The sequence below is a fragment of the Protomyctophum parallelum genome (genome assembly GCF_964188405.1).
Source record: "Protomyctophum parallelum genome assembly, chromosome: 6".
Classification (NCBI taxonomy): Eukaryota; Metazoa; Chordata; class Actinopteri; order Myctophiformes; family Myctophidae; genus Protomyctophum; species Protomyctophum parallelum.
Genome location: NC_139701.1, coordinates 33,073,215 through 33,096,601, shown reverse-complemented (window position 1 = coordinate 33,096,601; position 23,387 = coordinate 33,073,215). Strand labels below are relative to the sequence as shown.

The 23,387-nt window shown below is 44.1% G+C and overlaps 1 protein-coding gene across 1 annotated transcript in view; it reads right to left on the bottom strand.

Annotated features, from left to right (window-relative positions):
* gmds (GDP-mannose 4,6-dehydratase) overlaps positions 1–23,387 on the bottom strand; it is a 177,205-nt gene that overhangs the window by 12,815 nt on the left and 141,003 nt on the right. Inside the window, exons 8-9 of the mRNA XM_083767075.1 lie at positions 19,998–20,116; positions 17,280–17,376 (exon numbers count right to left, since the gene is read on the bottom strand). Coding sequence (XP_083623201.1) covers positions 17,280–17,376; positions 19,998–20,116 — 216 coding nt within the window. The remainder of the gene's footprint in view (positions 1–17,279; positions 17,377–19,997; positions 20,117–23,387) is intronic.

Below are 23,387 nucleotides of genomic sequence, written 5' to 3'. Positions count from 1 at the left end.
AGAATAATAATAATCTGGGTGATAATCTGCCTCAATTTTACCTGAGTGACTGGTGACAGACTGGTGACAGACTGGTGACAGACTGGTGACAGTGGGAACTGGCATGCTGGGAGACGTTTACAGAATGGGACACCCACGCAATCCAACTCTACAAAAGTAACCAAACAAACCCATAAGGGTCCGTTTGGTTATACCTTTGTTGAATCTCAAAGTTGCATAAATGAGGATTTTTACTGCGTAGAGTGGATTGGAGTGGAGTAGATCACACATTCCACCAGGGACTCAGATTACACTGCAGGAAACACCACTCCTGCACACACACACACGTGCACACGCACGCACAAACATTAGGCATGACCTGCCGAACGTACAACACACTGCAATGGGGCTATTACACACTTGCATATGAAATGTATGTTCGTGCACATGCATGTACAGTATGTGTACACGCACAGCCGAGGCAGATGTGCAAATACTGTACTTGCCACAAACGTTCCAGTCACACGCACGAACACACACACAAATCTCAGTGTGGCTGTGTGTGGCAGCGTTACACCTCCATCTCTCCCGCTTTCCTCCTTTCCTTCCTTCCTTCCTGCCTTTCCTGTCATTCTCAGACGCTTAACTCTTACACCCCCCTCCCCCCTTTTGGGCATGAAGACAGAGCAACAGAGACAACGTGTGACTCATCTGAAATGGACGGTATTTATCAGCAGGAAAACCACAACGTGTCCTGCCAGGAAAACAAAAGGTTTTTGGTTTGTGCTCCGTAACGGTCCAGTCTGGGCCAGTGAGGGACAGGGATTGGGATCGGAAACAGGGGGGGGGGGGTGGGGGCGGGGCAGCATGGATTGGGGATCAAAATGTGGGGTGGTGGGTGGAAGAGCAGCTTGGTGGATGGTGGTTTGGATTGGAATGGCACAAAGTTACTAACTTTAACTTGATAAGGAGTACATGTCTGTAACTAGAATGTATTGAGGTGAATGATACGTTCAATAGTCTATAAAGCGACAAGTCGCAAAAAGTCCCAAAGTCCCATGGGAATGCATTGGGAAGACGTTGGCGGGTTGGACAGCTCCAACAACAAGCCTCTGACAGCCATGTGCTCACGGAGTCGCAGCTCTTAGTAGCAAAGGACTCTGGGTAATCGGGGCCAGCTGGGACTAGGGGGCAAAAGACACAATCTGACATAACCAACACCCCCCACCCCCCCACCCCAAAAAAAAGAAAGAAACACACACATAAGCAGTTCTCCACCCTGTCAACAGGACTCAGGGAGGGAGGCCTCTCCCTCTCTTTCTTTACTCTCTCCTCTGCCAGGTTTCTCTTGTCAGGCACTGTGCCTATTAAGGCTGGCTGATAGTGCAAGAATCCTGGCCGACGCTCCCCGTCCCCCATTTATCTCTGGGGTTAGACCACTGCCAGGGAATTACAGTAAGGTGTTGAAGACATGCACATCCATCATCACCAACACAGACACCCGGGGACAAATGCAGGCACACATGTACACAGAGTATGCACACACGGGAGGGGAGAGTAAATATGCAAATAGGCTACCGAACAGCCTCTCAGAGCTGTCTCTATATGGCTGAAGCCCAACACAGAGACAAATACCCCTCCACCTTGGCTCAGTTCAACCGAGTTCCTTCCTTAATAACAACCTATTTCTTTCTGTCCGTCACCCTCTTTGTCAATCCTTTGTTTCTCTGTGGCGTAACACACTATATGTTAGTGCGCATGCACTCTCAGCTCTCTCTCTCTCTCTCTCTCTGAGGGAGCAGTACCAGGTCAGTCTGTGGGCTGGAGTGCCGAGGGGCCCAGGGTGGTTCCGCTTCGACGGTAGGAGGAAACTCCTTCAGGAAATACCAGACTGCCAGACACACACACACACACACACACCCTCATATGCACAATCTCTCTCCTTCTCTCTCCTGCACTCGCAGCCTCAACACTTAACAAAATCTTCTGCAACAACAAAAAAAGAGTTAAAGAAATAAGAAGAAAGAATTCCCTGGAGGAGGAGGCCGAGAGGTGTCGTTTCACTTCTCCAACCCCCGTAGATAGCTTCTGCATCATCAGGCTGAGCGTGCGCGGCCCGCAGCCTGGAAAGGCACGCCGAAGAGTGAGAGAGCATGCGCATTGGAGTGTGTTGCAAGTCTTTTAGTGTGTTAAAGTCAGGTAAGGGCTGCTGAGACCATGCAGTACCCGAGCCGTTTCACAAGGCAGCCCCTGGCCAGCAGCCAGGCCCTTTTTTATGGTGTCAATTACAGCCAGCTTTAACGAGTCAGCCCAATTAAACAATAAATCATCGTAAAGCCAAGTGTCTGCCATGGAACGAACAACCTACCTACCCCCCCCCCCCTCCCACACACACACACACACACACACACCCCTCCATCGAGTAAAAGCTGATTGAGTCTTTCCTCTCTCCTAGAGAGTGACCGAATTGTCAGGTTCAAACATGCAGGCAAAGGGACACCTTTATGGGTTTTCTTCTAGACAGGACAGAAAAGCATCCCGGATCGAAGTCCGTCTGCAAGTGTTTTCTTTCTAATTGTCATCTGTTTCTCTACAGCTCCTGCTACTTTAGCTGTCACTGATGAACTATAGAAAAACAGAGGAAGAAGATAGTAACTCACCCCTCCCCCCCAAAAAAAAGTAAATAAAGAAAGACGCCTATTCAAATCCTTATACGTTAGTGCTGACGCACCAGACCTGGTCTGTTTTGCATGTTTCTTTGGTTCTCCCTCCTCTCTGACGTCTGGATGGTTTTTGGTGCAGCTGACAGATAAGCGTGCTGTCATTTTCCTGTTTTGCTTGAAATCTAATTGAGGGGTCAAACAATGAAGGCATCACAAAGGCAAATATGAGCGGATATGAAAGCGGGCGAATGGAGCCAGATTACGGAACAAAGTCGCAGTGATTTTCACCACGGTCCGTTACACCCCCCCCCCCTCTATCCTCTGCGTTCGTCGCTAATTTGACCCACAAACCTCTACTTTGCATAGTGGTGACAGTACACAGTTTTGCTAGTGTTAACTACTGTAGGCTTGCTGCCAGCTGAGCTGAATTGCACTGATTGCACTCATTGTTTTGTTTGTGTGTGAGCATGTGGTTACCTCTTGTTTGTGCAGATTTGTGCATGTTAGTTTGAGTTTGTGTGTCTGTATACAACACAAGTAATGATATCTTATTGGACATGTGATGTTGTACCTATGGGGCTTAAGTAAAAGTAATACTGTAATGTAGAAACACTAATACAAGTAAGTCTTTAATTAATTTAGATTAATTTAATTAAAATGTACTTTAGTAAAAGTACAAAAGTATTGGCATCAAAATATACTTGAAGTACCAAAAGTATATAAATATATATATTTAAAAATCCTTTGAAAATAGCAGATCTATCTAGCTTGTAGATCAGCTTTCAAACAGCCAAAGTTTAAATAGGGCTGAAGTGGTAAATGTATATTTTGTAATAATAGGTGGTATGCACGTGACATCATAGTCATGCCCGGAAGTTAAAGGTTTTATGACATTCATTTTCATTTATTTTTCTTTTTTCTTTTAGGTTTTATGACCTCAATTACACCCAAAAAATCTGAACTTTGAACATTCAGTGGATTTTCTGTGGTCTGAAGTTTTCTTTGGGGTTTGGAAGCCTTTTGAGCTACAATGAAAACAGGCAAAACAGTGAAAACAGTGACATCTGCTGGCAAATCCCATTGACATATATGGGATTTGCAGTAAATGATGTCACTTACTGCCGGCAAATCAGAGCACCTGTTTGAGCCAGAAAACCCCAGATCACAGAAAATCTACTGATAGATAGAATGTTAAAAGTTCATGTTTTTTGGGTGCAATTGAGATTAGAAAACCTAAAAAAAAACAATAACAATTCCAAAACCTTTTTTTTTATGTCACAATCCCTTTAAGCGGGAACTACTGTCTACTGAGAGGCAAAAAACTACTTTCTGGCCTTGACAGCACATGCATTCAAACAGAAAAGTCCTATCCGTCCTATCTGAGTTTAAACAATGTTAAACTCACTTTGCCATTCGATTTGCCACTCACTCTAAGCATGCGCATACCCTCTAATTTATAAAGTAACTAGTAACACAATTTGGAAGTAAAAGTACAATATTCGTCTCCGAGTGAGATGTAGTGGAGTAGAAGTAAAATTGGAAATACTCCAGTAAAGTACAAGCACCTACTTTTTTTTAAACTTAAGTACATTTACTTAGTCACTTTACACCACTCTGCCAAACTCCTGTGGTCAACTTGTGGCATAGTTACTGACCACAGGAAGCTCTTATCAGCAGCGTGGTGCGGTGGCTACCTTCCCTTTCCCCCAGTGACCTCCTCCCTCCCCCCTCTCTCTCTCTCTCTCTCCCCCCTCTCTCTCCAATACAGATAGCAAGGCTCACATTACCACCTCAAAGGTCAAAGGTCAATCCCATTTTTCAGCCCCTTCTCCCTCTCCAGATCTTTCCCAGGGGTTAAACCCTCCTGTCACCTAAATTCACATCAGTTCACGCGTGGCGAGGGAGCGCTATCTGTCGGAAACCCTTCGTCATCCCCCCCCCCCCCCCCCTCCCATCCTCCTTTAAGACCCGTCTCAGTGTCCCTTTGACAGACGTCTCTGACCCCAGGTACCACTCCTACAAAGAGACGGACCTGTCCACCGACATGTTTTCAACAATACCTTGTGTCATTGTGTTTTGTATGTGTGTGTGTGTGTGTGGGGGGGGGCTTTGTGTAAGCCTCTGAATCAGTGCTGCCTACCCGGGAGGGGAGGTCATGTTACCAGGATGTAACACCATGTCTGCCAGGAACCGTCCCCGCAAAAAGAAAAGAGACAAAGCAGCCAATAAAACACACGGGCGATTAAGAGATAAACCAATAGTCTTAAAGCGAGTCATTTAACGAGACAAGGAACGTGGCTGGTGGCCGAATGTTAACCGCAACGGCTATTAAGTGAACCACATCTGATATGCTTATGTGTATGTACAGTTACTTTGAGCAGGAGGAGTGTGTGTGCGTGTGTGAGGGAGGGGGGTGGTGGTGGGGGGGTGTGGTGGCGCCTACAGAAAATAATCCCTTTTAATTACAGCTCGCCTCAGCACAGAAAGAAGAGCCTAATGTCACCAAAACTGACATGCGAGTGCACACATGCACAGTGCCCATACTGTCAATCAAAACACACGCTCGGACAGGCAATCTCTGCCTGTTTAGACCCAAGCTAATTTGCTCACGTGTTCCATTTGTCTGAACGTGAGAGGATTGTGTGCAAGGAGTGTGTGTATGTGTTGGGGGGGGGGGGGGGGGAGGGGAGATAGTGTACACTAGCAGAGAGGAAGTCAGGGGCTGGATTGGGCACCATCAGATAAGCAGGCCTATGGAAATGTGAGCAACTGAGATGACGAACACACTGCCCCGCCACAGAGCCCTGCTGTCGTCACCACAGCAACAAATCTCTCATCGCCGCAACGACCGAGTTGCAGACAAAAGAGATATGAGTACGATGGACTGTTCGTGTCCATGTCGTATGGTCTTTGCACTCAAAATAGGAGAGCGTGCGTTCATGTGAAAACCGTGACACTGTGTAATCCCAAATTTTGTCAGTGCTGTTTCCTTCAACTTGAATAGAAAGTTGACGTGGCCCTTGATGTGCTGAGGAAGTCTCACGCACTGCTGGCTTCCTTTTGTGTTCAGTTTAAGAGCTTAATTCTTTTCTGTGCTTCACTGGAGTTCTATGCATAAAACCTTTAGGTTTACTATGGTGGATGCAAGGACTTCACTGGACTTGTAACAACTTCAATGCAGCCATCAGGACACACAGGCTTTGTTAACACATTTAGTGCTGTCTGGTGGACAAAAGTGGTGGTGCTGGGTGCCGGGTGATTTTAGGCTATTCCACTATGAAGCGCATCTGGTTTTGGCGTCCATCTTGAATGCTAAAATATTAGCGCAAATGCTACCGAGCTAAAATGAGGTACATATACTTGCTCTAGAAAAACGCCAACGTTCCCATCGCGCTCACCCGATAATCAGAAAAGACCTCCGAACATTGGCGATCTGTTCAACACCACGGACAGCGCATTAGTTTCCGAGAAAAGCCTTCAAAGATGCTACCTAAAACAGAAGCGAAGGACTATTAAAAAGAAAAGCAGTGTGGGCGGGGCCAAGGCAACCGTGCATAGCAACCAGAACGGTTCCAAAAAATAAACACAGCGAGGCAATGTTGTAGCGATATCAAACACCTTAAGACGAGCCTGCTCGTCCTCTGTACCCAGCGTAATTCATTTATTACACTGACCTTCTGATTGATTTATTACACAACAAAAAAGATCGCTGGCAAATCGTTGCGGATATCGCCTGAAAATTCAACAGAGTTCAACAGCTATTACTCAGAATGACAGGCTTTCGCAATCTTATCTCTCAGCATTCTCTACCATTCCTTGTCATTGGCGTGCTGCATCTCCAAACCCAGCTCCTACTGCAAAAGATCCTTCCAAAGTGCAGAATTCCAGGTGAGGGAATGTGAATGGCTTTACTGTGAGCCGTCTTGGAAAGGACAATTCCCCCCTAATATACGGAAACCTTTTAAAATAATGCTAATATTTCATGCTTCTTTCGCGTGAAAGTACTGTGGGCCACTGCCAGACATCCCAAACTCTGCCCCGATAGCCAGTTCTGTGTGTCAAGCGCAATAAATTTTGCCTGCGCGGCTCGACAAAGCTTGTTCGGGGGATAAATCATAGTGCTCATAAAAAGCGTTGGGTTCTTTATGTCTGTCTGGTGTTCAAACGTTCACCTCAATCCATCAGCACAGCAAACTGCTGTTAGCCTCCTTACCTTACATTTCCCCTTATCATTGGGCTGTGCTGAGAAAGAAATCTGAGGAATCCTGGAATACGTTCAGTTCACTGACAACCACGACAGCAGGCTGCAACAGAGGCTCACAGCTTATGTACGGACTAATTTCTGACAAATTAATCCACATTAATAGCTAGCTTAATAGCCGCAAGCGAGGATCAGCGAGTGAACACGAAATAAGACACTTAACAAGTGTGTCCAATTCCAGTGAAAGAGAATGTGATAGTGTTCATATGACAGTAAAGTCATAAACTGATGGCCTGCCACTGTCTCTACTCTTTTTAAGACCTCTATGGTACAGTATGGGAACTCCACCCAGTCAAATGGGGCTGAGAGTGCTGTCTCAGCGCTTCTCCGTCCAAACAGTCGCGGTTCAGTGAGAGGTCTCTCAGCCTCAGCCCAGAGACGAAGCACCCCTGCTGGCCGACGGTCCTAACCAGCCTCTCTGGCTTCTTCTCCCAGCCTGTAGCTCACGCTACCGCATTGCCAGAGGCATAAACCAGCCGTAATAATGACCAGTCACTCTGTCCCTAACAAGGCGCCCTTGTCCAACCGCGCAGGTGAAATGGGGAATATTATCAAATTCAATCCAAAATACTTAGCAAGGCAGCGTCTTGGCGTGACTGTTATTGATAGATTATTATTTTCTTGTGCGGTAGGTCTGAAATGCAAGCAGAGTACAGCGTGGAGAAGCTAGTGGTTTGAAAGGAGACTCCAATACTGTGAATGGGCCTCCCTGACGGACGCCTGGAGAGGAAAAGAGAATTCCTATCCTAATGCTAGGAAACTCCAAAAATAACCAGCATATTTCAGGCTTCATTAAGCAGCAGATATTACACAACAGGCCGAACATTAAAATCTTCCCTAGAGCATGGGGACAGAGGTGTAAAACGCACTGCCTGCCACAAGTCATTATGTGTGTACAATGCACATGTGTATGGTAGGTGTATGCACACAGACACACTAAGTCACCGGGCGGAGGGCGATACCTGTTTTTCTCATTGTTGGAATGAAGAATTTACTGGATAGAGTAATGTGACATGGTGCTCTCTGCAATCTGCCATTTACTCTCTCACTCCATTTGTGTGCGCGCGTGCACGTGTGTGTGTGCAGCGTGTGTACACATTAGCTTGCATGCTATAGTACGTTTGGCTATTTCCAATTTAGAAATGCAATACACTGAGCAGTGCAGAGAGGTTAGATGGGGTTGAGTAAAAAGATTATATCTGCAACCAAACATCTGCAAAAGACACCTGACAGCCACCCAATAGCAGCATAGCTCAGTCTGGTCCTTTATCCAATGAAAACCAGAGGTGTGTGTGTGTGTGTGTGTGTGTGTGTGTGTGCACACGCGTGCATTGAGACAGGCTATGAGCACCCCTGGAGGAGTTTTATGAGATCCAGACGAGGGAAATTAAACCCAGTACCAGGACAAATGGACTTCTATAAACCTAACTGGAAACGGTATCAAATCAAACTGTATTTATATAGAACATTTACAACTATTAAAATTGACTAACGTGCTGTACATAGAAGGCATCAAGCATAAACAGAACAATATGAAAACATGAAAACCCTAGAGAGTAAATTAGTCTTAAGAGATTTTAAAACCCTCATAGTGTCAATTCAACAGGGCTTGATAACAACGCACATGACGCTGACCTTAAACCTAATGTTGTGTACTTCAATCCAGTTGAGCTCATGGGGGAGAGAGGGTTCTGGGTGGGGATCTGATCCTTAGGCAGTGGGAGAGATGCAATGCGACCCTTTCATCCTTTGCCCCCAACTGTACAGGGGCAAAGGTGGCAGGGTGGCCTTGGAAGTTGACTTAAAATGACCCCCCACCTCTCCCCCAATGTTATCCACCACAGCCTGAACACTCACCTCACTCTCTCCTTGTATCCCATCTTGTTGCTTATTTATTTATACTGGTCCTTACCAGTTGAGATATTTTTGCCTTGTGGCCGTGAAGGGTACTGCGCCCGGGTGCGTTTGTAATTGACTAATACATTAATTAATAATCATTAATGTGTCAAATCGAAAAAAGGGCTTCGTTACGCCCTCATATGCATATGGCTGTGCAATGCCTGTGTGAAAAGTGGGAGTGAGTGGTGCAGGCAGTGAGGAGTTACGGCACAGTTTCTGACAGACAGACACACACACACACACACGGACACACAGACATTCGGTTAATTATAGTATGATGATATGTTTGCTTGTACACAAATGCAAAAAAAATTATGAAGATGTTTAGACAGATTCTAGGTTTGATGTGTATCATAGTTGGTTAGTTACTTACTAAATGATTTCTTTGCACCCCATTTACCATAATTTGTTGACAAGGGTTCAGCCAATACTCTAACCTTAAGCTTTGTAAGACACTGATTAAGGTAGTGTGCTAAATGGCTACATAGAAAAATTGTAGATGAAAAGTGGGCAAGGTGGCTTCCACACAATAGAATGAATAGATAGTTCACACAAAGTACAACAAACACCTGAACTTCAGTTACGTTTAGAAAAGCGAAAACACAATTCAGCAACTGGACCAGTCACATGCATCTGTGACACATTGACGGCCTGAACTGGCTGGTTGAGTCTTGCTGCCAACATGTGTCATGACAGGTTTCCACAACAAGTCCTCTTTATCCCTCAGCATCACTAGGGCCCATTGTCAGGGCTTCCTTGCATGGGACTGTCTGATGAGCGGGATGATGACGTTCGCAGCCGTGCTGTGAGAGAGTGCACTCTTTCATTCCAGTGGTGAGGTGCGCTGTGCATTACGCACACTTCACCGCTGGAATGAAAGATATCTGAGGTGGAGCGGGACGTCTACAATGGGGAGGCCATTACATTTTCACACACATACACGCACACGCGGATGATGATGACACGGGAGTGATGGTCCATGCAGCAGGTATGCTGTGTTGACACTTGACAGGGCTATTTTTAGGACAATTGTGAGAGCTTATATTGTCGTGTACGGATACTGGCAAACGGGTAGGGCACTCTCGCTGTCAAAATCTCACAGGTGCAACCGCAGCATAAACGATCTCAGGTATACGATTTCAGACCACTTTATTATGTAAACTGAGAAACTGGGTACATTTAAGCCATTTACTCAGCAGTTACACTTGGGCCACTATAAAGCATGTGCACAATAACTACAAGGTTTAAATAAATGATATTGAATAACCTGGATATAACACAAGTAATGAATACTGTACTGTAACTACTTAGCCTGCAGAATGAGTTAAGCCTGCATTACGGCGCGTGAGCTTGTAGATCGTCTATTTTCGGCTCACAACGCCGGTGCACAACCATGAATAAATCTGAGTTGATACAGCTTCAGGCCACGCACTGGGAACAAAGCAAAGATAAGACCAGGGTTTATTTGCCCTTGCAAATCAGTGTCTCTCCTTTCTTTGCATGAACAGAAAGATAAACCTTAGTGCAGATTGATAAACTGACTGCATGCACACGCGTGCAATTAGGCATACAGAGACCTCGAGTGACGCATTGCAATCCTTGTTTTACATACTTACAAAACGACAGTGCGCAATTTAAATTATTTGGTGACGTGTAAAAGAAAAGAAAAAAAGGAAAGAAAGAAAGAAAGAAAAAAAGTAAAGTGAGCTAAGTTTTTTTCTTCTTTGTTTGTTTTTACTTTCATTTACATCATATGGGAACCACTGGCGGTTCATCCTTGTCTCAGTTGTCTGTCAAATGCAGCCAGTGCTACGAGAGGGCCGTCCTGTTCATACGTGGATCAACCACGGTGGCATCGTTGCCAAGGGCAGTGACATCACGGTGGGAGTCTGGATCATTTATCTCCAAGGGGTGAAACCAGGATGACATCTCTGGTGCCGTCAAGGCTTTCTTTTCTTTTGTGGCTGAAGGGCTGGAATACAGTGGTGGAAAGTAACTAAGTATATTTACTTAAATACTGTACTTAATTACAATTTTGAGGTATTTGTACTTGAGTATGTCAAATGTTCTGTACTTTTACTTCTACTCCACTACATTTCAGAGGTAAGTATTGTACTTTTAGTTCACTACACTTATTTGACAACTTTAGTTTCAAGTTACTTGGTATAATTTTTTAATTAGTATTACAAAACATGCATTAACCACTTCAGACCTACACATTTCGGTCATTTGAAAATAGACTATCTACAAGCACGCGATGCGACACATTGTGAGCTTGTAGATCTGCTATTTTCAAAAGATGTTACATTCGACATCTTGTGAAATGGGACATTATAATGTGCACTTTTACTTTTGGTACTTTAAGTACATTTTGACACCATTCTTTTTGTACTTTTACTCAAGTACATTTTGAATTCCGGACAGTACTTCTACTTTACAATGCAGTATTGATACTTTTACTTAAGTAAAGTATGCGAGTACTTTCTCCACCACTGCTTGGTTGGGGGTTAATATGGGGGCCAACTGTCTACCTGCTGGTTCCTCCTTTCAGGGGAAGCAGCACTTTCTGTGTCGCTCTGACACATGATCTGGGCCTGGAAGGGCATTCCTATATGAACTGAATCTATCTGCAGCACACCGATAAGACGGATGAAAACCATGGTGCAAATTAAGGAAAGGAGCGTGAAGAAAGACAGTGTGAAAGAGCTCTATACACGAGGAGATAAAGATAGAGACAGATTGAGAGACAACTTTCCATTCATCATTAACTGCATGGCCTCCTCTTTCTGCCTGAGAGGTTGGAGAAAGACCACAGAGCTGTCAGTCAGCTTAGCTCACAGCAACAGTTTGTACCCTCCAGCGACACATGAACTTGGAAGTATGTCAGATGGGCTGTGTTAATACTGACACACACACACACACATGCACTCGCACGTGCGTGCGAACACACACACACACGCGCACACGTGAACAAGCCTACACACACATAAACTCGCCTCACACACAGGCACGCAATCTGTAACAATTAATTATGGCCAATTCATATTGCATATAATTAAAAGTAAAACTAAGTCATTAAAAAGGTAGACTGGAATGGAAAACGCATGTAGTTTATACAGCTGTCAAATTAAAGTATTTGATCCAAGAAAGCATTATGAGAATAATTAAGACCAACTGCACTTCTTTTTGAAATATTGTACATATATCGACCAGTCACCACTTCCAAGTATCAAAACTAATATAACTAACTAAAATAATTTAAAGATGAGTCTATAAGACAACACAACAGGAGGACACCACATCAAAACTAACAAACAGAATTCCACACCCTCTCTTTATCTAGACTAGGTCTGACGCTGCACCATGCAGTCTAAATAAAGAACATCTATCTGATCCCTGAGAGCTGGCAGACAAAAGCAATGACAATTATAACAGACTGGCACACACCCTTACTGTGGCACATAGACACAGGGCTTCTAACGCTCATTTATACTTATAGTTGCCCAAAATAGTTGATCTACAAGCTAACAAGCGCTACGAGCTAGTAGATCATCTAGTTTTTAGAGATTTGATGCGCAACAGAGTATATAAATCGGGCTTAAGTGAGCCAAATCTCAGCCTGGCAGACATGCAGGGTTGACATGAAAACTCAGCTCTGAAAAACCCAATACAATGGAGACAAACTGGGTAGGGCTGGGAAACTAACTGAAAATATATTGAAACCCGTAATGTGGGTTATACAAATAATCCAGAAGCATTTTTGAATAATCAACAAAAGAACAAAACATTTTGAATAGATTCTTTTCACTGACAAAATCGATCAGTCTGATTATAACCACTTAATCATTAGCTTAATAATAGTGCCATACAAATTGTGAAAATAGCCGATCTGTGAGTGTGAGCTTGTAGATCTGCTATTCTTACTTATTTCTTTCATTAAATCGTAATCGAGGCAGAAAGTTGGAAATAATGGCGATATTGATTTGAAGTGGAAAGTCTCCACCTCACCTGTCCAGCTCACAGCTCTACTCCAAACAGAACCCTGACAGGTTGATTAGCTGACAGCCAGAGACCGCGAGGCCTTTTTCTGCTTTCACACATGAATAAATCTACCTGCTGGAAAACACTGGCTGTGTTATTCCGTAACCGCCTCGTTTTCACCCGCGCAGAAAACGTCTACGCACGCGCCTGGCGTCCCGTTTTTTTTTCCACGACCACAGGAAAGCACCACATTACGGCTGCAGCCCGCGGGTGTTAAAGAGCCCAATAAACATACATGCTGATGTGCACGCACACACCCAACATGTGTTCCTAACCATAAGACAGACCTCCCCTGCACCAACGCAGCAGGCACACCTGCACAGTTAGCCCTCAGCCCCTTCACCCAGGTCTGCCCCTCCAGTCCCCAGGGCCACGGGAGATAAATGAGCTCATGTCAGACATATAGTCTGACAGGGCTAATGATGAATTACACATATATTAGCACACAGCCTGGGGACAGCCCCTCACAGCCGCCCCACATACTGTGCATACATACTACAGCCATGCACGCACGCACCCACCAGCACATTGTGTGCTCATAGTCATACGTATAGGCACTTGCTTCTGCCATGGCTGATGGAAAATAAAGTAGAATTCAACAGTCTGACAAATTGGTAATACCCCCCTTTCCCCCTCCATCTTCCTTTGTCGCACACACGCACACACACACACACACACACACACACACACACACACACACACACACACACACACACACACACACACACACACACACACACACACACACACACACACACACACACACACACACACACACACACACACACACACACACACACACACACACACACACACACACACACACACACACACACACACACACACACACACACACACACACACACACACACACACACACACACACACACACACACACACACACACACACACACACACACACACACACACACACACACACACACACACACACACACACACACACACACACACACACACGATGACAGGTACTTCCAGTTTAGTGCTGAAGATAGTGTCACTTACTTCCTATCTCATGGGGTCAGAGGTTAAATGCTCTTCATTTTAACCACTTTCAAAGTTTTTTTTTCTTAAAAAATAAATAAATTGGATCTTCAAGAATGGAAACATTTTTCAAATTTTTCAAAAATGTAGGAGGAAAAATGTAAAAATAGTGTTTATTTTCTGGTAAATCGATAACACGCGTACATCACCATTTGTATACTGCTTTAAGGCAGTGATTCTCTGCCTTTTTCATTTAATATTTAATCAATGGGACTCCAAATCTACACTGTCAAATTGCCAGTGTTAATTTAACTCAAGTGTATAAATGGTGTACAAATGGAACCAAATGAGGCATCAATAGGCATGCGTGTAGGATTTTAATGTGGGGTTTAAGATAAATATAGTTAACTAAAGCTAGCAAAATAATGAACACTAGTATTGAAACATCAGTTTAGTAAACAATAATAAAAAATAAAAGAAATAGAGAATTATAACTATCTGAAACTGTAATTGTGTGTGTACAAAACGAACTTAAACAAACGAAAATCATTTAATAATTTGGGTGAATATTTTAATCTATATTCCAATTATTTGTGCCAGTTTTAACTGAACAGAAAGTTGTTAAGTGGCGTTTGTCATTAAAAGCGGTATGTTTTTTTCCCCTCACCTTTTTGAATCTTACCTACCTCTAACAAAATACTACAATAAAAAGACTTCACAAAATAAAAAGTAAACTAAACCAGCACTTTAAAAACAAATTAAATCTAAACTGAAAACTAAGTCAAAACATAAATAAATACCAATTAAATCTAATGAAAAATGTAAAACTACAATAACGCTGAATGAATAATTCCAGACTATTAGGCCCCCAGGTGTGTTAACCCCCCTCCCCCTGAGCCGTCAGTCAGCGCCGTCTCTTCCCTAATCCTTGGCCATCACTCAGCTGGAGCTTCCCTGTAATCCCGCTGAGCCTAGTGCACAGCACCGGGGCCACTGCCGCCTTTAAACGGAGAACCTGGCAGTTAATCCAGGCCACAACAGCCAGGAGTAACCCTACACCCCCCCCCCCCCCCCCCCCCCTCTCCTTCCACCAAGGAGCGGAGAGGAGGACACCCCCCTTGGGCCACAGCGATGACAGCAAAGGGACCTCCCAAGCATTTAGAGATACTGTAGGCACGATTAGAATAGAGATGAAACCGTGCATACTTTGCACTTTTGTTTTTCATCTAAATGTTATCGTCCTGCCCCAATGTAGTTGTGATGTTCTGTGGTGTGCCACTGCTGTATATATACACTTGTTATTTTAAACTCATTCGCTTTGTGAATCGCCCTATGGGTAGTGTCGTCTATTGGCGGGAACAGCAGTAGATGGTGATACCCATTATATCGTTAGCGAGGTATGAACATGCGCAATATCAGTATCGCAAAAAGGAGAGTAAAGCAACATCCATGCTAGTTTTCATTGTCGCTACACTTATAATATCAAATAACAAGTGTGGGAACCCAATATAATTTCAAATTAAGAGTGATATTGACTTATTATTATGCAGTTTTTTGAATAATGTTTAGTTTTCAATGTTGCAACACTTAAAATATAGAAAATGAAATTTTAACGGTAATATTGTATATCGTATCGATATTGCAATATTTGGCATACATACCGATATATCAAATGTTGTCCATATCGTGCAACCCTAATACCCATAGGGCGATTCACTTCGCTCACTCATTTAAATAACTGTAGTTACTGAAGTAACCTAGAGGCTCACCTGCCAGTGTGGACTGCTGCACCACCCTTCAGGCCGTCAACTAACAGGTCACAAGCCCTTCGCCATTAAATAATGCCACCTAATATGTGTGCTCACTCAGCACCTTTATGCAGGATGCATTACTTTTAGATAGGCTAAATGGCTGGTTTCCAAGCATACAATAAGCGTCTCTTTAGCCATTGACTGGATCTGTTACAGCTGATAAGTGTATATGGTCCCAGACACAATGACCGGCAATCAGATACACACAGAGAAAACACTCTGCATTTTATGTATATTAACGGCAGGCACAACCAACAGGAAATATGCGTTGCGCCGTGAAAGCCATATGAATTATATGGGGAGACATATGTTCAAGTGCTGAGGTGATGAGTGGGGCTTTCACACTCTTACACCTGTTTCTCATGGGCAGCAATGCAAGGAAGTAACCACAAAAGCAACAAAAAAACACTTGAAAACACCTTTGATTAATGTGTCTTGATCTCTATCACACTACAATAAATGTAGCCAACAGCTTCAAACACTCAATATGTCGTTATTATACGTAACTGGGTTATGTCCATTCACAAAAGTATTTATACTTCCTTTGTTAAAGGGGAATTTTACCCAACAATGGCTTTATTTCCATCGTTTACTCACCCCATGGTATACTGTATATGGGAAATGTTTTACTCAACCCATGGTATACTGTATACGGGAAATGTTTTACTCACCCCATGGTATACTGTATACGGGAAATGTTTTACTCACCCCATGGTATACTGTATACGGGAAATGTTTTCATTTGTATAACATTTCTTTGCAGTGAGCAAAGAAATTAAAAAAAACGAAGAAAATACGTAAAGGAATGTTTAACACAAGGGTTTCCTTCTTAGTGTTCACCATGGGGTAAACGATGGAAATAAAGTCATGTTCCCCTTTAGACTTGAGTGCTCATAACTAAGACAGGCTTCTGTGAACTCCAACACCCACTATCATTCATCATCATAGAAGTTAGAACATCTGTGATAGCACCTGGGGTTAGAGCTGGCCTTAAAACTCTATCTCTGCTTCCAGGTGGGAACATTTGTGAACGGCCAAGTTTAAGATCATTTAAACACCATGGTGGTCTGTCTCCACACACACACACACACACACACACACACACACACACACACACACACACACACACACACACACACACACACACACACACACACACACACACACACACACACACACACACAGCAGGACAGCTGTCAGCCTAGCCATGACTGTCACAATAAACCCTAGGTGTCCTGAACATTTGCCTGCTCGTAATGGGAGGATCCCAAAGTCACAGGGAGGGTGCAAGTTAGCAAATGTTGGTGACATTCTTCAAAAGAATACATAATAATGACAATGACAGAGGGGGGCTGTTCTAAAATAGAATGCCTAATGACAATGACAGCCAGTCTTCATAATACCGTCGTAAATCACGTATCCAAACGGATTTCAGTTCAAACCTGAAAAAACCAAATACGCATCACTGAAAAGTGATGCGTCCCTTACATAATATACACAATAAAGAGCACGTTATCTTTTGGAAAAAAAACAGCACAATATTAAAAAACTACGGAGGGATTTTACACTTTTGTGTAACAATTTAAAAACTAAATAAAATATCACGACACACACACGACTCACCACTTCACAGGGGCGGAAGTATTTCGGGTCCACCATCACGTGCACCACCCCGGTCTCCTGGCAACGACCCACCTCTTGCTCATCCTTCCCCTCCCAACTGGAGAGAGAGGGGGAGAGAGAGAGGGAGAAAGAGAGAGAGAGGGAGAGAGAGACATCTCAGTGAAAATGACAATTTCCCACAGCTGTTTGGAGCTTCTTCTTCTCTTGTTCCTTAGTTTAGCCGTTTGTTTCTTTAAGGTCTCGGACAGACAAAACATGTCACAATTCATCCCGTTCTGAGACCACGCATCCCCCCCCTCCGCGTGCACACACACACACACACACACACACACACACACACACACACACACACACACAGGTGAGTGCTTCCAATCTCACATCAGTGTGACAGGGGAGCAACAGAGGAAACATCAGGGAGGTGACTGGAAGGTGAGAGGGAGGAGGTGGGGTGTTGGAGGGGGAGGAGGTGGGGTGTGAGGTCTGTGTGACACCAAATGAGGCGTAAGGAGGCCTTTTGCCTCAGTCAGGCTGTCATGACACCATGGGCCAGATTCACAACGGAAATTTACGACCAGGTGTAAATGAAGTGTGTAATGATAGCGTATTAATCCGTCCGATCAAGCTCACGTGTCATTCACCAAAGGTGGTGTAATGACTTAATTTGTGCGTATCACCCGTGTATCTCATTTCGCCTCTTTCCCAAGCGATTCGGCTGGTGTCGCCTGGTTTAATGGAACATCCACGCCCATTCCACGCCATATAAGGCAACAGGAAATATCTGTCCTCTGATGAAAAACTTCATCACATCCTGCAAAATGCACAGATCCCCAAGCTTACAACAGTGAACGTGGTGCTCCGCGATGCACTGCATCACATAAGCTTGTAGAGCAGTTTATTTTGACAGGCGAGTCTCTCGCAATGTCAACAGACTGAACGTTATAAAGTATAGGCTACTCTCATAACGCTACTCTAGTTCATTATTTGATTTAAGTTCAAGCTCAGGCAGGATCAAGGCTATACACTTGACAATATTACCTATCTAAGAGACATTTCTATTGAACAACTGCACACTCGCCTTTGCAGAGGTAAAAAAGATATCCGATACTTTTATCAGAGCTGCATTGATTAATGGGGGGGGGATGTCTGTCCTTTGGATTACTATCATATCACTGTTGTATAGGCTATCTAAATCAAGTCTATGGGGAAATAATTTGTTCTGGACACGTATAGCTTAATTGTATCGGATCACGTAGGAGGTTAATCAGCTGATTTTGAACACGGACATCAAGCAAACAGTGTGAGTTATATATATATATAAATATAAACGAAATGGACGGACAGGTCAGGAAGCACTGCATAGAAACTTGTCAACTTATTTTGGCACACGATTGCTTCACTCCTTGCTGAACGTCAGAACGTTAATACGTTAACTGATGTTCTTTCACGATAATGAGAAAGAAGTTAATTTGTACAGTTCAACCACACGACCAAATGCTATATTAAAATCCGAAATGTTTCATTATTTGATTTATTGATTACTGGGGTGATTGATTCCCTGCCCTGCACTGTCCCACTACATCAGATTTGGAAAGCAAATGGAATAATGGACATGGACACAGGACATATTTAATCCATCCTGGACCAGTTTCGCCTTTTCTTTAAGGGATTAATCCGTTTTTGGACGTCAGAAAAGCTAGATTTCATCCAGCTGTTTCTTCATCAAATAGTAAGAGTTATTAGGCTATTCTGTGTGTGGCGTCCATGTGATCAATATACATTCATACATACTTTTGAGGTTTGGGGACTATTAATTGATTCTAAATACATATACGTATGCCTTGATCACTGGTACCTACGGCACCCTCTACGCTGACTTGGAAATGAGCGACCAACGTCCGCCAACGTCACAGCCAAGTTCAAGTTCATGAATTCCACACGTAACGGGAATGCTCGTAAATGTCGGTACACTCACGATGAGTGTAAACGGAAGAGAAGATTTATTTATTTTATTTATTTACTAGGCCTACTTTTGGAAAAGGTTGGAACAACTGAAAAGTTGTGATTTAATTGTTCAAACTTTTAAAATAATATATTTATATTTTTTGAGTGGTGCAACCACTCTATTACAGATGTGTACTCTACTCACACAATATTAGTGTACATGTGTACTCTACTCACACAATAGTGTACATGTGTACTCTACTCACACAATAGTGTACATGTGTACTCTACTCACACAATAGTGTACATGTGTACTCTACTCACACAATAGTGTACATGTGTACTCTAACAATAGTGTACATGTGTACTCATACAATAGTGTACATGTGTACTCTACTCACACAATAGTGTACATGTGTACTATAACAATAGTGTACATGTGTACTCATACAATAGTGTACATGTGTACTCTACTCACACAATAGTGTACATGTGTACTCATACAATAGTGTACATGTGTACTCTACTCACACAATAGTGTACATGTGTACTCTAACAATAGTGTACATGTGTACTCATACAATAGTGTACATGTGTACTCTACTCACACAATAGTGTACATGTGTACTCATACAATAGTGTACATGTGTACTCTACTCACACAATAGTGTACATGTGTACTCTACTCACACAATAGTGTACATGTGTACTCTACTCACACAATAGTGTACATGTGTACTCTACTCACACAATAGTGTACATGTGTACTCTACTCACACAATAGTCTTGCCCACATGTTTGAAGGCCTGCTCTACAAACTCCCGCACACTGTGGACGTCCCCAGTCGCTATGACGAAGTCATCTGGTGTGTCATGCTGCAGCATCAACCACATGGCCTGAGGGACAGACAGACACACAGGTTTAGATCAGTGGTTCTCAAAGTGGGGTCCGGGGACCCCCAGGGGAAATTGAGGGGGTTCCAGGGGGCCGCCCCATCAAAATGTGTTAATATAGCATCAAAACAGTTTTCTTGGACCCCTTTAACAAGTAGGTGATGCCTTTTACCATGATGATGTATGATGATGTACAGTAATCACAGTAATGGTGCTGCTTCCGACTAAGACACACAGTACACACACATACACACATGTTGGACTCAGATCTACAATCTGAGTGGGAGCTTGTACAATAGATCTATTTTTGGGGATAAAAAAGAAAAAAAATGTTTTAACACTCTTTTTAGATTTGTTTTGGGGCTTTTTGGCCCTTATTGATAGGAAACAGTAGACAGACAGGAAAGGGGGAAAGGGAGATGGGGAGTGACACGCGGCAAAGGCCTTCGGGCTCGGGAGTCAAACTCGCGGCACGCTGTCCGGCTGGGTTGGCAGCCTAGGCGCCCAGATAGTTGCGCTAACCATCCAGGGACTTGTTAACAATAATTTTTAACATTTCTCAACACAACTCTTCTCTTAAAGGGTGGTCCCTGGCACAAAATATTTTCAGATGGGGTTCCGTGGTGAATATATAAATTGGGGGTCCTCGACATGAAAGTGTTTGTCTGGTTTAGATCACAGAGGGATCATAACGGCGCTCTGATTTGGACAGAAGCCCAACAACTGGATCCTGACAGACAGGAAGTGAACCTGCGACCTCTGAGCAGGGCGTCCGCCTGTACCTCTGTCCTGACGTCACCGCAAGGCCTCATGGGAGGTGTACCGTGGGAAAGGAGGACGGAGCACTCCCATAGGCCTCGTGCGTTGCTGCTGGCACACAGAAAAACAAAACACGCACACTACAGCAACAGTACTGAGAGTTAGTTGAGCACTGAGCAGATGATAGTGCTGTGCAGACATTATGCACATCATCTCTACTCGTGACGCGCTCTTGCACCCGATTTGTAGCTCACAACGTGACACATCAGGCCTTATGCTGCGTACACACGGGCAGATGCAAACATACAGTCTACCATTCATTTTCAATGGAAGCCAGCGACATGAAGATACAAAGATACATCTCACGTTTGTAGCTGCTACAAAAGCTGCAGCTACAAAGATACAGAAAGAGCAGTTTTAAACTTCAGCTACAAATATGCTGTGTAGCTTTAGCCTGGATCCAGCCCAAAGACCCTGCCCACTCTGAGTGGACTGCATCTCTTGGTCTGGTGTTGCGCTGAGAATCGGTGGTGGGGGTGGGTCTAACGAACAACCAATCAGCGCCGAGGCCCGTTTTCAGCGTCATCACAAGGCGCAACACACATGAAGGAGGGAAAAACAAAAACAATGGCTATTGGTTGAGGGAAATTCTAATCCCCTCCCCCTTGAAATCGCTCAGACAGGAGACAATGTCAGACTGAAGCTTCAAGAAAGCTACAGTCTGATAATCAGGCTAGTGTAGCTTCCCATCTTTGTATTTTTTTAATCTACCAGTGGCTACGCAGCATTAGAATTCCATGTCTATTTGCAACTATGAGGTCCAGGCTGTATTATTCCACTCCAAGTCTCTACCCCAGTGAAAGCCGATAGTCCTGGGCCTTGAACAGAGAGACACTATATTAAACAGCCAGGCAGAGCGTCTATGCATGGTCCCATAATATTTATGGTGAACTGGAGCCAGAAGGTCAGCACCGGTGACCCCTCGCACGTCCAACGTGATTAGAAGGGCCACCAGCGGGGTCAGGAGAGGCACGCAGGCACACGTGTTCACACATGCGCGAGGATGCGAGCGGCCACTGATACAGATACGCATACAGATACACACACGCTGGCACGCGTGCACATAGAAAATCAGACTGTGTATTCGTGCAAACATTAGTATATAGGCAATAGTCATGCATATGTACACACGGACACAGTCAGTTGAAATCGTGGGATGTAGATGTAATTCTGGCACTTGCATGCATGTGCATGACAAAAAAAGTACCGCTATATGGCTCAGTGATGGAGAATGACAGAAAATGATCTCAGCAAACTGTCAACGTTCCACACAAAAAGCTTACAGAGAATACAGAGAATATCCTGGCATCAAACCATATCCAACATCTACTCAGCCTGTGTAAACAAGACACCATCATTAAGAGAAGGCAATGGATAGGGGATGTCTGAAGAGAGCAGGACAACATCACCCAAAAAGCTCTTCACTGGACACCTAAAACAAACGCCTCATGTCTACTTGGCTTGGCTACTGGACACCATACAGTAAACGTAAAAGGGCCGACCCAAGACCCGGGGGCAAACATTTGGCAAAAATTGCAGATCTACATGCTCAGCACATATTTAGTGTAGAGGGGGGGGGGGGGGGGGGGAGACTCCTGGGGGACTCTGGTCAGTGAAGTACTGCATATAGCATTGAAGTGATTAAACGAACACTCAGGATGTTGCAGTGTGTACAAACATATTTTCAGGATGGAAGTACGCAGACATATCAACACGAGTGCTATCACAGGTCACACATACACACACACACAGCGGAGCTATAAACCAGACAGGACACAGGAGGACGGTGGTGAGGTCTGCAGCTTGGCTGGACTGTGCTCTGCTCTCTGTCTCCTACTGAGGTGGCTTAAAGACTCCTGCTGCTGCTTGCCTCGCTTCCCCCGCAGCACATCAGCACGTTTTATGTGCTATACTTGGATGTGTGCGAGACAAGACTGTGTGGGGTTTGGGTCTGTGTGTGTGTGTGTGTGTCCAGCCACATCAGCAGGTTTTATGCGGTACAGTTGGACAGCGCGGCCGTCTCGCTGTGTGCACATTTTATCTGCGCTGCTTCTGCTGTACTACTCAGCACTGAGTGAAACACACACCCGTGTGTGCGCGCACACAAATACACACGCATAAAGAAAAACTATTTCTCCAATATCGGTAAAAAAGCGTATCACTATATTATTATAATACAGTATATTTATCACATACACACAATTCCATTGTATTCGTATATATCCACACACACACACACACACACACACACACACACAGTGATGGAATGCTCCTCCCTAGGGAGTGGACGCTGCTCTATGTGGGAATGGTTTGGGGTCACCTGAGTGGTCTGTGTCAATCTCTCCCCTGAGCCCGTCACCTGACCTCCCACCCTTTGACCCCTAATGGACAAACCAGATTCTCACACTGTGCCATCAGCCAATGGTGACAGCCTGTGTGTTTGATTGACAGCGGA